Source organism: Lutra lutra, chromosome 10 (genome assembly GCF_902655055.1).
Source record: "Lutra lutra chromosome 10, mLutLut1.2, whole genome shotgun sequence".
NCBI lineage: Eukaryota > Metazoa > Chordata > Mammalia > Carnivora > Mustelidae > Lutra > Lutra lutra.
This window is the reverse complement of record NC_062287.1, coordinates 64,900,839-64,914,972: the sequence shown is the minus strand read 5'-3', so window position 1 is coordinate 64,914,972 and position 14,134 is coordinate 64,900,839. Positions and strand designations below refer to the sequence as shown.

Sequence of the window (14,134 nt, the reverse complement as noted above, 5' to 3'; positions counted from 1 at the left end):
TGTGCCCGACACCGACCTGTCAAAAGCAAGAGGGCACAGTGGTAGGTGCGGGGTGAGGGAGAGAACGGGAGGGCAGGTAGGGGACTGACAGAGAGCCCATGTAGGGCGGACGTGGGGGTTGGCACTGTGTCCTATTGCTCCACGAGACTTCACAGAACACAAACTCCAAGGTAAAACAATTAAGAATTCCAATATTTGCAACCACAGTGCATTAAATCCCAAGGGCAAAGTCTTGTTCAACTGTACTGGTCACACATCCATGAGCCAGCCACATTCTCAGGCCAAAGAGAGAGGGTATTTGGCTGGAGTCTTCCTTGTAAGATCTCCTCATCCTTTTTTTTTTTTTTTTTTTTTTTTTAAGATTTCATGTATTTGACAGAGAGATCACAAGTAGGCAGAGAGCAGCAGGCAGAGAGAGAGGGGGAAGTAGGGTCCCTACTGAGCAGAGAGCCCAACATGGGGCTCGATCCCAGGACCCTGAGATCATGACCTGAGCCAAAGGCAAAGGCTTAACCCACTGAGCCACCCAGGTGCCCCAGATCTCCTCCTCCTTAAGGAAACCTAAGGGTAGAGTGCTTACAGCAGAGGGGGCTGGGCTCCCTTTTCTCGCTCACCAGCAGACCTCAGCTGTGCCCTGTCCTTTTCACCCTCTCACTCCCTGCTCACTGTTGGGATCTGCCAATTGTTGACTGGTCTACAGTCTTACCTGAGCTAGGAAATACTGGACCATAAGTCCCTGAATCCAGTCCATTTCAGCTCTGAGTGCGGGGTTTCCCAAGTTACTTCCGTAGTCCCAGAGCTGCCATGCATGATGGGTAGCATGGGAGACCCTCCAAAGCTGGTTTGCCCCCAGCCAGCCTGGGGGTGGGGTCATAGGGCTCCCCTGGCTGTCTGGGCAGCTGCAGCGCTTGAAGGGTTGAGGAAGCCAAGCCTTTCTCTCACTCTATTCCCTGAATTCTTACAACTGCAGACCATAGGCAGTATCCTTTCTTTTTGTAGTGGCCTCCAGTTGTGTCTGCGAGAGTGGGGGTTTTTCTTGGACGAAGTTTTGCCTTGAGGCCTGTCCAGCTCACGTTGCTGAGTTATGCTCCAAGCAGCTCCATCGGTAAAGTACTCTTGTTTCATCAAGTGTCTTTGGGGAATTTTCAACTTCGGAGGGCTCCTCTCTGCATCCTACACTGGGAAGAAACCGCACACCGGCTTTACTAGCAACTCTCTGCACATCAGCTGGTCTTCCCTTGGGGGAAATGTGCCCCTTCCTTAGGCGCCCGAGGTCCTGTTCCCAGGCAGGCAGCCAGGCAGGGGACACACCGGCAGCCTCCCTCTGCCCTCTTCTCTGGTGCCGGTAGGAAGGCATTTTCTTTTAAGCTGAGGGATAATCGGGCCTGCCAGTGCAGTCCAGCTCTGCCCTGTCCAGTCCAGCTAGCAAAGGAGCTAGGGTGAGGGAGAAAGCCTGGGATCTGAGCAAAGGCGCTGTCAGCGGGGCAGGGAGGCTGCGAGCCTGGGTTTGGTTCTGGGCAGCACAGCGGAGGAGCTCCCGGTCAGTGGCCATGACCCTGGGACTTTGCAGTTCCTCTTCTTCCTCTGTTTTCCCATGTCAGCCCCTATCTGAGCCTCAGCAGGCCTCAGCTGGCAGTTCTTCTATGTGTATGCCAATCTAAGACTGAAGACTGGATCTGTGTCTGACTAAGACCTTTTCTAATGTTAACTATCTGTGAGGAGCTTTGAAGGGAAAGCAACCAGTCCCGGGCCCAACCCCCACTTCAGATGACTGAGTCATGACCGTTTTTAACAAGACTTCAAAGAAACCTCATCAAAGATAACATTTATATTGAAGAAAACAAGTACAACAGTTTTCCCTTTTTTACTGTAAAGCTTGGAATGAAACACGAGAACCCCATTTCAGCTCTCTGGCAAACAAAGCACAGTGAACCACAGTGAAGGAGTGGTTATTGCAAGACAAACCTTCCCTCCCTCACCCCCCCCTTTTTTGGACCTTGGTGGCCCCTAAGCTGAATCTCTGACATCAGACCTGGTTTTTCAAGTGCTCAGGTCATTAGGCAATCAGAAAACACCAGAGCTCATCTTGATCATCTCTGCCACAAATTCTCATCTGAGAAGGCACAGTTTCGGTGTGGTGAAGGCTCGTGGGACGAGGGGTCACAAAGTCCGGGTTTTGCCCTGTCTTTGCCCTCCTGCACAGCCAGAGGCCCCAGAAGACATTTAGCCTCTTTGGAAACTGTTTCCCTTTGTACAAAGGGGGATAATAAATCCTTTGTATCTCACAAAATTGCTTTAAGTACATTAAAATGTATGAAAAAATACTTATTCTGTGCTTGATCAACAATAAACTCCCGATATACGTGTGTTGGGTTATAATCGATGCCATTGGTGGTGTTTTCTGCAACACTTTCCCCCCACCCCCATACCAGTTTAATAAAACAAAGGTAAAGGTAACAATTTAAAAATCGCTGTATTCAAAATTAATAATAAACTTTAGGGTAAATAAGCTTTAAAACAAAAGTACATAAGCAAAAATAAATAATTTACACCGACCCACTAACCTAATTTTCAGAGTAAAGCCATTTTCAATTACAGCACTGTTATCCTGGGCTCCAGCCTGTGGTCAAACTTTGATAGTTCATTATTTTTCAAAAACAGTAACAAAAAATTGAACGCTAAGTAAAATCTTTAACAAAACCAAAGCACTGGATTTAACTTTTTAATTTTAAATAACCAAACTTTGTCATTTCATACATAATCCAATGTAATGGATCCAATTCAATATAATTAGCATTTCAGCTTGAAGAGGTGGTATTTTAACAGGGATGGAAAACTGTAATGAATAGTCTTCAAACCGTGAGGTACAAATAAAAACATACAAGTATACAGTAGAACAAAAACTGCAGACACTCTATTAACTTGGGGAAATATCCGAAGGCTTTACATCCTTTATTATCCATGATGGCTTTTGGAATTGATTGTTTGAAGTATAGAACCTTTGATGTTTTAGATACAGCCTTTATTTTTTCACAGTAAGTTAAAAATCCATCATAAGACCCCGAAAGACTCCACTGATCTTGCATGTAGACTTAGGAGTTTGCAAAGTGATAAAAGAGTAACATGAAAATTTACCGTATTGCCCTAATTTCATACATCCTTGTACACAATGAATCAGTTTGGGAATCTATTCCAAGAGTTATATACACAAAAGCATCAAGAATAAAATGTTCTCCACTCTTGCATAAAAATGTGTACAGTATGTCAGGAATGGAAAAACTCTAATTTTCCTGGGCCCGGGCTCTCGGATGTCTGCTGCCTGAAGATGAAAGGCTCCTCCCGATGTAGTGCTCCACTGTTTCGAGGACTAATCATCTAACCCTGGCGTTTCTCCTTGTTGGATCCTAGATGCTATTCTGATGGCTTCTTCCAGAGATGGCTGTTCTCCAAGCTGGAACAGGAACAAACCCATGGGCATAGTTAAGATAATACCAAAGAAATAGTATATGCCAGAAGTTTAAAAAAAAAAAAATCAAGACTTTTATTTATTTCATAGAGAGAGAGAGAAAGAGACAGCACAAGAAGGGGGGGAGCTGCAGGCAGAGGGAGAGAGAGAAGCAAGATCCCGCTGAGCAGAGGGATCATGGACCCTGGGATCATGACCTGGGCTGAAGGCAGACGTTTAATCGACTGAGACACCCAGGTGCCCCCAGAAGTAAAATTTCTTTCTGTAATTCTGATAGCTGGACTTAAGACACTACTGCTGATCCAATCATTAAGAGCTTTAAAAAAAAAAATCCTTGCAGGAGAATGATGTAACTTCTTTCTGTAGGATTTTGATTAACCTTCACTCGTACAACAGAAAAAAGATGCTCATCTTTTCCAATGGGGGCACTGAGAACACCCTGCGCCTTTGGCTTCCTTGCCCATAAATTAAATTAAAACCAATGGTCAGCATTTTCCTGAATGTGTTCTCTTTTCCAAGTAAATACATGAGAAACAACTCTTCCCCAGGAAAGGTAATCTGCGCCTAGCATTCTAGACTCTCGGCTTCAATCCAGTGACTTCCCCAAGAAGTTTTTTCTGTCTTCTGATTTTCCCCCAATGTAAAATACAGCTGTGCAGGGACTCTTAGGGGATTAACCTAGGGTCTCTATTTACACGAGGTTCATTTGCAAGGAGGAGCTGTTAAGTGCTTTATAGAATCCGCCTAATGAGACTTATTTGGAAAGTAAAGATGGCTGGGTGGGGGCATGCTGGGATATTTACCAGAAGCTTTTCTTTTTTCTTGCTATAAACCCCCTAAAACATGCAGAGATACTAGAGAACAAAGTGCCGGTCTCTTTGAGTGCACAGCAAACAGCAGTTCTCTTCAAGGAGCTAAGTGCCATACATTATTCTGTGTCCTGCCTCCTGTGAAGGTTATGAATAAAGGGCAGTGTACGAGGCCGAGAGCTATGAAGGAGTCTGGCTGTCACCATACTCACCTGAACTGCAATCTGGGTGCCGTTGGATGTGGCCACTAAGGTTAGAGGCCTGGTTTCTGTGGTGACTAAGTGATGGCTGTGCTGTTGGTGCCCCATTTCTGATGAGGCAGTATGGAACGCTGCCAAGTCCTGAGCCACAATTGCAACCTTTATCAAAAAGGACACAGAAGGAAAGCTATGATTAAGTACATTAAACTCCGCTTAATGCAAGGGGCTGTCTTTGGATCTGAAAGGAAAAACTCCCTTCTGACCACAGACTTGTAGAAGCCTAAAGCTGGAAGGGAACTTACATATTGTCTATTCTAAACTCTTTTTTTTTTTTTTTAAGATTTGTTTATTTTATATAGAGACAGCAGAGCAGGGGGAGAGGGAAAGAGAGAATCCCCAGTAGACTCCCTCCCTGCTGAGCACGCAGCCCCACACAGGGCTCAATCCGGGATCAAGCCCCCCCCACCATAGGGCTGTCTCTACTCAGCGGGGAGCCTGCTTCCCCACCCCCCTCCCCACCTCTCTGCCTACTTGTGATCTCTGTCAAGTAAATAAATAAAATCTTTAAAAAAAAAAAGATCTGTATGTTTCATTGTGTGTAAATTTTACCTCAATTAAGAAAAAACAGATTGTAGGCTGATATGAAAAACCTCGTTAGTGGTCAAATGACAATAAAAACAGAATTCAACTTTTGCTTGTGAATTATGCAAATATAAAAAAAAAATCCTCAATACTAGCAAGAAGAGTACAGAAGAACCAGGAAGCTTTTAGACCCATGACATAATTTTTTAAAACTTTTTGGAAAACAATTTGGCAGTATGTAGCAAACAGCTTAAAATACTTTATACCATTAATTCAATAATTCCATGTCTAGAATTTATTCCTATGAATATAACCAAAGTCTTATACAACAATTTATGTATATGGCATGAGTTAATTAGGTCCATTTGATGGATTACTTTACAAATGATAAAAATCCTTTTAAAAGACCATTTAATTGGTATGAGAAAGTGCTCAGAATAGTGTTAGATGGACGACAAGCACAAAATTATAATCCTAACTCTGTACACACACACACACACACACACACAAAAAGTAAGTAGTTAAGTAGTTCTAAATGTTGAGACTAGTTATTTTAACATCAAAAGAGTATAGAGATTTTTAAAAAATACGTTATTTTTAAGTAATCTCTAAACCCACTGTGGGGCTCGAACTCATAACCTTGAGATCAAGAGTCATATGCTCCACTGACTGAACCTGCCAGGTGCCCCGATTACAGCAGATTTTTAGTTTGAGTCTCTATTTTTAATTACTTTGGATATATTATTGCTACAAGTGGAATTATAGGATCACATGTAATTCTATGTCCATTAAGTAGGCTCTATGCCCAATATGGAGCTTGAACTCATGACCCAAGATCAAGAGTCACACACTCTACCAACTGAGCCAGCCAGGCACCCCATTATGTTCAACTTTTTTTTTTAAAGATTTTATTTATTTATTTATTTTAGATTTTATTTATTTATTTGACAGACAGATATCATAAGTAGGCAGAGAGGCAGGTGGGGGGGAAGCAAGCTCCCCACTGAGCAGAGAGCCCGATGCGGGGCTCGATCCCAGGACTCCAGGACCATGACCCAAGCCAAAGGCAGAGGCCCCAACCCACTAAGCCACCCAGATGCCCCTATTTATTTATTTTAGAGAAAGAGAGAGAGAAAGTGTGAACAGGGCAGAGGGAGAGAGAGAATTCCAAGTAGACTCCATGCTCAGCACAGAGCCTGAGGCGGGGCTCGATCTCACAACCCTGAGATCACAATCTGAGCTGAAACCAAGAGTCAGACACTTAACCGACTGAGCCATTCAGGCACCCGGAACTGCTATACTGTTTTCCATAGTATTGCATCATTTTACATTCCCATGAGCAATGCACCAGAGTTCCAATTTTTGAGTTGGATCCTCAGCAACACTTGTTACTGACTTTTGAATAATAGCCCAACCTAATGGGAGCAAAGTGGTATGTCAGTGTGGTTTTGATTTGTATTTCCCTGATGACTAATGATGTGGAACATCTTTTCATGATTTAATTGGCCATCTCTAAATCTTGATGGAGAAATGTCTGTTCAAGTCATTTGTTGTGGCTTAAATTGGGTGGCTTAGTTTTTTGAGTTTTTTGTTGTTGAGTTATAAAAAGTCTTTATTCTAAATATTCATCCCTTATCACATATGTAATTTGCAAATACCTTCCTCTCATTATGTAGATTGTCTTTTCACTCTCCTGGTCCTGGCCTCTGATGCACAAACTCTTTAATTTTTTATTATATATATATATATTTTTTTTTTCTTTTTCAAAATTTTCTTTAAATTCTAATTAGTGAGTGAAGTGTTTCATTTTGAACAAGTTTGACTATCTACTTCTTTCATTGCCTCTGCTTTTGGTATCATGCATAAGAAATAATTCTCTAATCCGGGTCATGAAGAGTCTCATCTATATTTTCTTCTAAGCATTATGTAGTTTTAGCTCTTAAATTTAGGTCTTTAAAATATTTTGAGTTATTTTTCATATATGCTATAAGGTAAGGGTTGAACTTCACTCCTTTTTATGTGGATATAATTTTCCCAGCACCATTTGTTTAAATGACCATCCTTTCCCAATGAATGGTCAAATTTTAATTGTTGAAATTTAACTGACTGTATGTGAGAGTTTGTTTCCTGACTTTCTATTCTATTACACTGGGAATATTTATTACTTTCGTAATCTCAAACTAAAACAGATTGAGAGCATGGACTCTTCTCTCTCTACCCTAACTAGGCTTCCAGAGGCATCTACAAAACTGAGTCAAAGAATGGATGACAAGCACAAAATTATAATCCTAACTCTATACACACACACAATAAAAAAAAAAAAAAAAGAAAAGCCAGTGAAGGACCATTTGCTTTCTTCTCATGCATGTGAAGAACCAGGCAATTTAAGCGTTACAGATAATTCACAGGTAGTGTCTGGACACAAGTGGATAGCCGATGTTTGCCCAATGGCCTACATTGCAGCAGCAGAAGCAGTGGGGGCATCTGGTCCTCCAATGAAACCCCCACTCCTGTTGTAACATTCCTGGTTGCTGGAAGCTGCCTGGCTTCATTCCAGCCCTCAAAGCTGCCTCTCCTGAAAATTTTCCTACTCCCCAGGCTACAGATAAACTACAAAAGACTATTTCCTTTAGGGTCACTACCCTTCCAGACCTGCAACTCTAACTGGCATAAGGTGGATGTACCTACGCTGTACCGTGCAGCCATCCAGGGATCCTACACTCATGGAAATGACCAGGACCACTCCGTAAGACAGCCTAAAAGCTAGTGGCTGGGTTTTGCTTTTGTTTCTGTGTTTGCAGAGACTATAATTGACAATAAAAATGTACAAATCTTTAGGTGTTCTGTTGAGTTCTGGCTGTTAGATACATCTGTAGAACCACCACCTAAAACAAGAGATGACAGTTCCTTCATATTCCATCCCATCGTTTCCTTCCCCCGGGGCAAGCAGCATTTTCTGATTTCCATCACCATGGATTTGTTTTGTCTGTTCTTGGATTCCATGTAAATGAAATCATACGATACGTATTCTAGTGGAACTGCTGGGTGGTGGGGTGTAAGAAACCACCGAACAGTTCTTCAAAGCGCTTATATCATTTTACACTCCCACTAGCATGTATGAATGTTCTAGTTGCTTTGCATCTTTACCATTTTCTTAGTCTTTTCACAGTTTTAGTAATCTTCCTGTGTCTGAAATGGTGGTATCTCATTGCGATTTTAATTTGCATTTCTTTGATAACTACAGATTTGAACACTTTTTTGTTACTGGCCATTCTTTTTTTTTTTTTTTTTTAAGATTTTTATTTATTTATTTGACAGACAGAGATCACAAGGAGGCAGAGAGGCAGGCAGAGAGAGAGGAAGGGAAGCAGGCTCCCCACTGAGCAGAGAGCCCGATGCGGGGCTCAGTCCCAGGACCCTGGGATCACGACCTGAGCTGAAGGCAGAGGCTTTAACCCACTGAGCCACCGAGGTGCCCTTGTTACTGGCCATTCTTATATGTTCTTTTGTGAGAGGTCTGTTCAAATGAACAGTCGATGATTTGCTCATTTAAAAAAATTATAAGGGTGCCTGGGTGGCTCATATGGTTAAGCGTCTGCCTTGGGCTCAGGTCATGATCCCAGGGTTCTGGGGTCAAGCACCAAGGCAGGCTCTCTGCTCTGCGGGGAATCTGCCTCTCCCTTTCCCTCTGCCTGCTGTTCCCCCTGCTGGTATTCTCTCTCTGTCAGATAAATAAATAAAATCTTTAAATAAAATATTGTATTTATTTTGCTCACTTTTATTGGGCTATTCATCTTTTTATTGTTGATATGTAGAAGTTTGTTATATATTCTCAATATAAATCCAGTGTCAGATATATAGTGTGAATATATTTTTCCCAATCTGAAATTTTTCTCAATCTCATTCTTAATGAGGTCTTTTGATGAACAGAATTAATTCTGATGAAGTCCAATCTATCTTTTTAAATTGGTAGTGCATTTTTTAATCCTAAGAAATCTTTATCCTAGGGTTACAATAATATTCACTTTTCTTCCAGAAGCTTTATGATTCTGAGTTTTGTATTTCAAGATGTAAAGACCTTCAACTTTGTTCTTTTTTCTAGGTTTTTATTTATCAAAGGTCCTTTCATTTTCATGTAAATTTAAAATGAGATTATTTAATATCTTCAAAAGAGCATGCTGGAATTTTGATTGTGAGGCTATGGAATTTATAAATGAATTTATGAAGAATGAGAGCTACTAATTTTGACCGACTCTTTCACTGAACACGGTAAGGCAGCTGCAGCAAATCTCAACACTGCTTTCAGCATAGCGTAAGAACAACTGTAAAATGTATTAATAGCCTGTATTTTGAGGGAAATGAAAAATTAAAACTACAAAGAGATACATCAGATTGGCAAAAATGCAAAAATTTGATACCACTGTGTTGACTCTACAGAAGGGAAAGAGGCGGTCTCAAATGCTGCTGGTGGTCATGTGGCTGGGCACCGTCATGAGGAAGGGAAGCTTGGCACTACTTATCACAATTATAAATGCACTCCAGGATTTGCCTAGCAGACTTATACACGTGCCAAATCACACGAGCACGAGGTGATATGTTGTTTGAAACAGCAGAAGTCTTTAACCATGGTGTTCATATAATGAAACATGGTACAGTTTTTAAAAATGAGGAAGTGGTCTGTATAATGAAATAGAAATATTACCTAGATGTATAATTAAGTTAAACAGAAAAACAAACAAGGTGAAGAACAGTATAGTTAACTACCATAAGAAAGAAAGGAAGGGGAGAAGATGACCGTATTTGTTCGTATACACTTCATGAATTGCTGGAAGGCTACACAAGAAGCTAGTAAGAGTGGATTATCTCTGCGGCAGCGAACTAGGTTGATGGAGGCAGGGCTAGGAGGAAGACTTTCCACTGCATACTTGTGTATACTTTTTGATTTCTGAACTATATTACATATTCAAAATATTAAATAAACTAAATTTTGCAAATCAACTTTTCCTAACTATCTGATGATGATCACTGGAGGGGTTAAGATTAACGAACACCTTGATATACACCCGGGCTTTGTATTAACTACTTTATACGCACTTTCTCATTCAGTCCTTATCTCAGCCTTCTGGTGTGGATGCAACAATCACTCCTCTTTTACAGAGGAAGAAAAACCGAGACTCAGAGCTGTGTGGCTAATGAGCTGTAAAGCTGGGATTCAATCCAAGTCTGTGTGCTTCACAACACCATATCACACTGCATATCTACATAACGGTTATGATATTGACACATGTACTGACTCATATCCAAAAAAAATAGCATTACCTGCTGGCCTTCTGTGCCCTCGGCTGTAACCATAGCAACAGAGTGTGTTCCTGCTGAGGAGATGACTGCGTCGTGAGCCGGAACTGTAATGGGCGTGCCATCCTGCGTTACCATTGTGATGGTATTGCCAATGGCTTGCATGTCAGCTTGAGATATGTTGACCTACAATACAATGCATTTTACAAATCAGTCTCCTTTTTTTTTTTTTCCAGTTTTTAAAATAAGCTCTACACCCAATGTAGGGCTTGGACTCATGACCCTGAGATCAAGAGTTGCACGTTGTACTGACTAAGCCAGCCAGGTGCTCCAAATATTTGGCAATACTTATTGAGGACTAGGCCCGATCCTTGTATAAATCTACTCTGAGGGAGCAAATAATAATAATAAACTCTTTTAGAAAGAGATAATCAGAAAAACTATTTCTTTTCTTTTTTAAAGGTTTTATTTTTAAGTAATCTCTACACTCAATGTGGGGCTTGAACTCACAACCCTGAGATCAAGAGTCACATGTTCTACCGACTGAGCCAGCCAGGTGCCCCAAAACTGACTATTTCTGAAGTACATTTCCTCCTCTCCATCTCTACTGCCCATTTAGACCTTTATTTTCCTCTCGTCTGACCTCCTGCAATAATACAACTTCTTTCTAGGGATCCAATCTAACCTTACCTAAACCATCCTCTACCCTGACACCTTTTTAAGAAAACAAATTTCGGGGCACCTGGGTGTCTCAGTGTTTGCTCTTGGCTCAGGTCATGATCCCAGGATCCTGGGATGAAGCCCAGCATCTGGCTCCCTGCTAAGTGGAAAGCCTGCTTCTCTCTCCCATTCCCCCTCCTTGTGTTTCCTTTCTCACTGCTTCTCTTTCTCTGTCAAAGAAATAAATAAAATCTTAAAAAAAAAAAAACCACAAATTTCATTTTGCTCCCTCCTTACATCCCCAGTGACCCCCACATCACTAGAGTTCACTTTTTTTTTTTTAAAGATTTTATTTATTTATTTGACAGAAATCACAAGTAGGCAGAGAGGCAGGCAGAGAGAGAGAGAGGAAGGGAAGCAGGCTCCCCGCTGAGCAGAGAGCCTGATGCGGGGCTTGATCAGGACCCTGGGATCATGACCTGAGCTGAAGGCAGTGGCTTTAACCCACTGAGCCACCCAGGCGCCCCTCAGACATCTTTTTTAAAGATTTTTATTTATATTTATTTATTTGACAGACAGAGATCACAAGTAGGCAGAGAGGCAGGCAGAGAGAGAGGGGGAAACGGGCTCCCCGCCGAGCAGAGAGAGCCCGATGCGGGGCTTGATCCCAGGACTCTGGGATCATGACCGGAGCTGAAGGCAGAGGCTTTAATCCACTGAGCCACCTAGGCGCCCCAGAATTCAGACTTCTTACATGGCATTTGTGACCTTTCGCAATCTGGCCTTTAACAGCTTCTCCAGACTCATCTTCTATTACTTCAAAACCAGCATCTGGCATTCCCAGCCACAACTAACCGTCTGCAGTTCCTGAGTGTCATATTCTGTTATATCGTCGTGACTTTTCCCATCCCTTCATTCTGCTTGCCAAACTATGAAAATTCTTCAAGATCCAACTAAATGGCCACTCTCGGGGTACCTGGGTGGCTCCGTTGGTTAAGTGTCTGACTTCAGTTCAAGTTGTGATTTTAGAATCCTGGGATGAGCCCCACTCTGGGCTCCCTGTTCGTCAGGGAGTCTGCTTCTCCCTTTTCCTCTACCCCTCCCCCCACACTCATGCTTGCTCGCTTTCTAATAAATAAATCAATCTTAAAAAAACAAAACAAAACAAAACAAATGCCCATTCTCCATAAGGGCTTCCAACATTCCTTCAGGAAGAATTATTTACTCCTGGGGTGCCTGGGTGGCTCAGTCATTAAGTATCTGCCTTTGGCTCAGGTCATGATTCCGGGGTCCTGGGATCAAGCCCCACATCAGGTTCCCTGCTCAGCAGGAAGCCTGCTTCTCCCTCTCCCACCCACCCTGCTTGTGTTCCCTCTCTCGCTGTGTCTCTGTGTGTCAAATAAATAAATAAAATCTAAAAAAAAAAAAAAAAAGAATTATTTACTTCTTCCTCCAGGATGATGCTGCGCTTTACACATCCCTCAATCATATGACCATCATTATAAGAAGTCATTGGTCATTTAGGAATAGTTCTCTCCTACTAGACTATGATACCCACCCCTACTTTCTGTACTCCTCACATTAAATCTATCAAAATATCTGGCACTGGGTAGAATTCAGTAACTGTTTACTATTTAGTTGACTAAAGGAATGGAAGAAAAAATCTAATCCCTGAAGGAAATGGGAAGGCTACATCTGGAGAAAATACCTCACAATAAGGAAAATAGCTGTTCTGGAACACATGAAGGGGGATGAGACTCATTTTATCTGGTCAGAGAGGAGCCAGGATTGGTTGACAACAGTAGGTTCCAGTCTGATAAACAACAGAATTATCCAACAATGGAACAGGGTGCCTCTTACGAAAGAAATTGCCTTATCTGTTTGGGGGCTGCTGTAGCGGGTAATTCTCCTGTATCAGGAGGGAGGGAGGTTACCTACCACGACTTCAAGAGGGTCTCTGTCTGTTTGATCTAATTCAAGAAAGTCTTGGGTTTGATGCTAAATTAAAACTGCATTAGTAAATATATTTAATCTTTCATGGCAATGAGCAGACAAAGAATATGGTGAGAAAGTAGTGCTGTGAGGGGGGAAGGAATGAATGGGATGGTAAAAACACCTTGAACTTGCCAATCCTGAACATGTTCCGTCTCCTAATTAACATCAGCATAGTAACAGTTACCAACACGAGGGCAGATTCATCATGGGGTAGGGAGGTAAGCTCTGAGAAAGACAGGGAAAGAGAGAGTTCTCCATGGAGACAGTTACAGGTGGATAAAGAGCCCCATATCAGGTTTCTATCAGGTACTAAGACAACCTTAACTGGAGCTTAAAAATGAAATCAGTGGGGTGCCTGGGTGGCTCAGTGGGTTAAGCCTCTGCCTTCAGCTCAGGTCATGATCCTGGGATCGAACCCCGCATCGGGCTCTCTGCTCAGCAGTGAGCCTGCTTCTCCCTCTTTCTCTGCCTGCCTCTCTGCTTACTTGTGATCTGTGAAATAAATAAATAAAATCTTAAAAAAAAAAATGAAATCAAGTCTGGATTATTTTAGGTTAGTGGCATCTAGAAACCAATTGTTTGGAGAGTAACAATTACATTGCTTTACCCGGGGAAATCAAGATACTTGGTCCATTAATTCTGGGAGGTAAGTTAAGTGAAATCCCATTAACTCCAGGTAGGGAGAAAATCACATGCTGGAAATTTTACAGTTTTGCCCATTGCTAACTTCCCATGATTTTTTTTTTAAAAGATTTTATTTTTAAGTCATTCCTACACTGAATGTGGGGCTTGAACTCACAACCCCAAGATTAAGAGTCACATGCCCCACTGACTGAGCCAGTCAGGCACCCCCTCCCAGGATCTTTTAATGCTGCTTCCCTATCCTCATCTCCTCAGTCAAGGCTCTGCTGGTTTCTCAATCTTACCTCCTGGATTTAATCAGCTACTAAATAATCCTAGCCCTTCTCTGATTTATATTTCTCATGAACCCTTTACTTTTCAAGCCCTCAATTTCACTGTGGTTCTGACCTTTACTATACCAGTAACTATACCAATATCACTCCAACAGTACCAATGCTGGAGTGACAGGCATCCTTCCTCTCCTAATGCCCCTGTACGGAGCCTCT

The 14,134-nt window shown here is 42.0% G+C and overlaps 1 protein-coding gene across 6 annotated transcripts in view; it reads right to left on the bottom strand.

Moving 5' to 3' along the window:
- Window positions 1-2,454: 2,454 nt before the first annotated feature.
- ZNF143 (zinc finger protein 143) overlaps window positions 2,455-14,134 on the bottom strand; it is a 57,444-nt gene continuing 45,764 nt past the window's right edge. For all 6 annotated transcript variants that reach the window (XM_047690574.1, XM_047690575.1, XM_047690572.1 and 3 more), the window contains 3 exons: window positions 10,377-10,538; window positions 4,488-4,634; window positions 2,455-3,451 (listed from right to left, as the gene is read on the bottom strand). In XM_047690574.1, coding sequence (XP_047546530.1) covers window positions 3,368-3,451; window positions 4,488-4,634; window positions 10,377-10,538 — 393 coding nt within the window. In that variant the 3' untranslated portion in view covers window positions 2,455-3,367. The remainder of the gene's footprint in view (window positions 3,452-4,487; window positions 4,635-10,376; window positions 10,539-14,134) is intronic.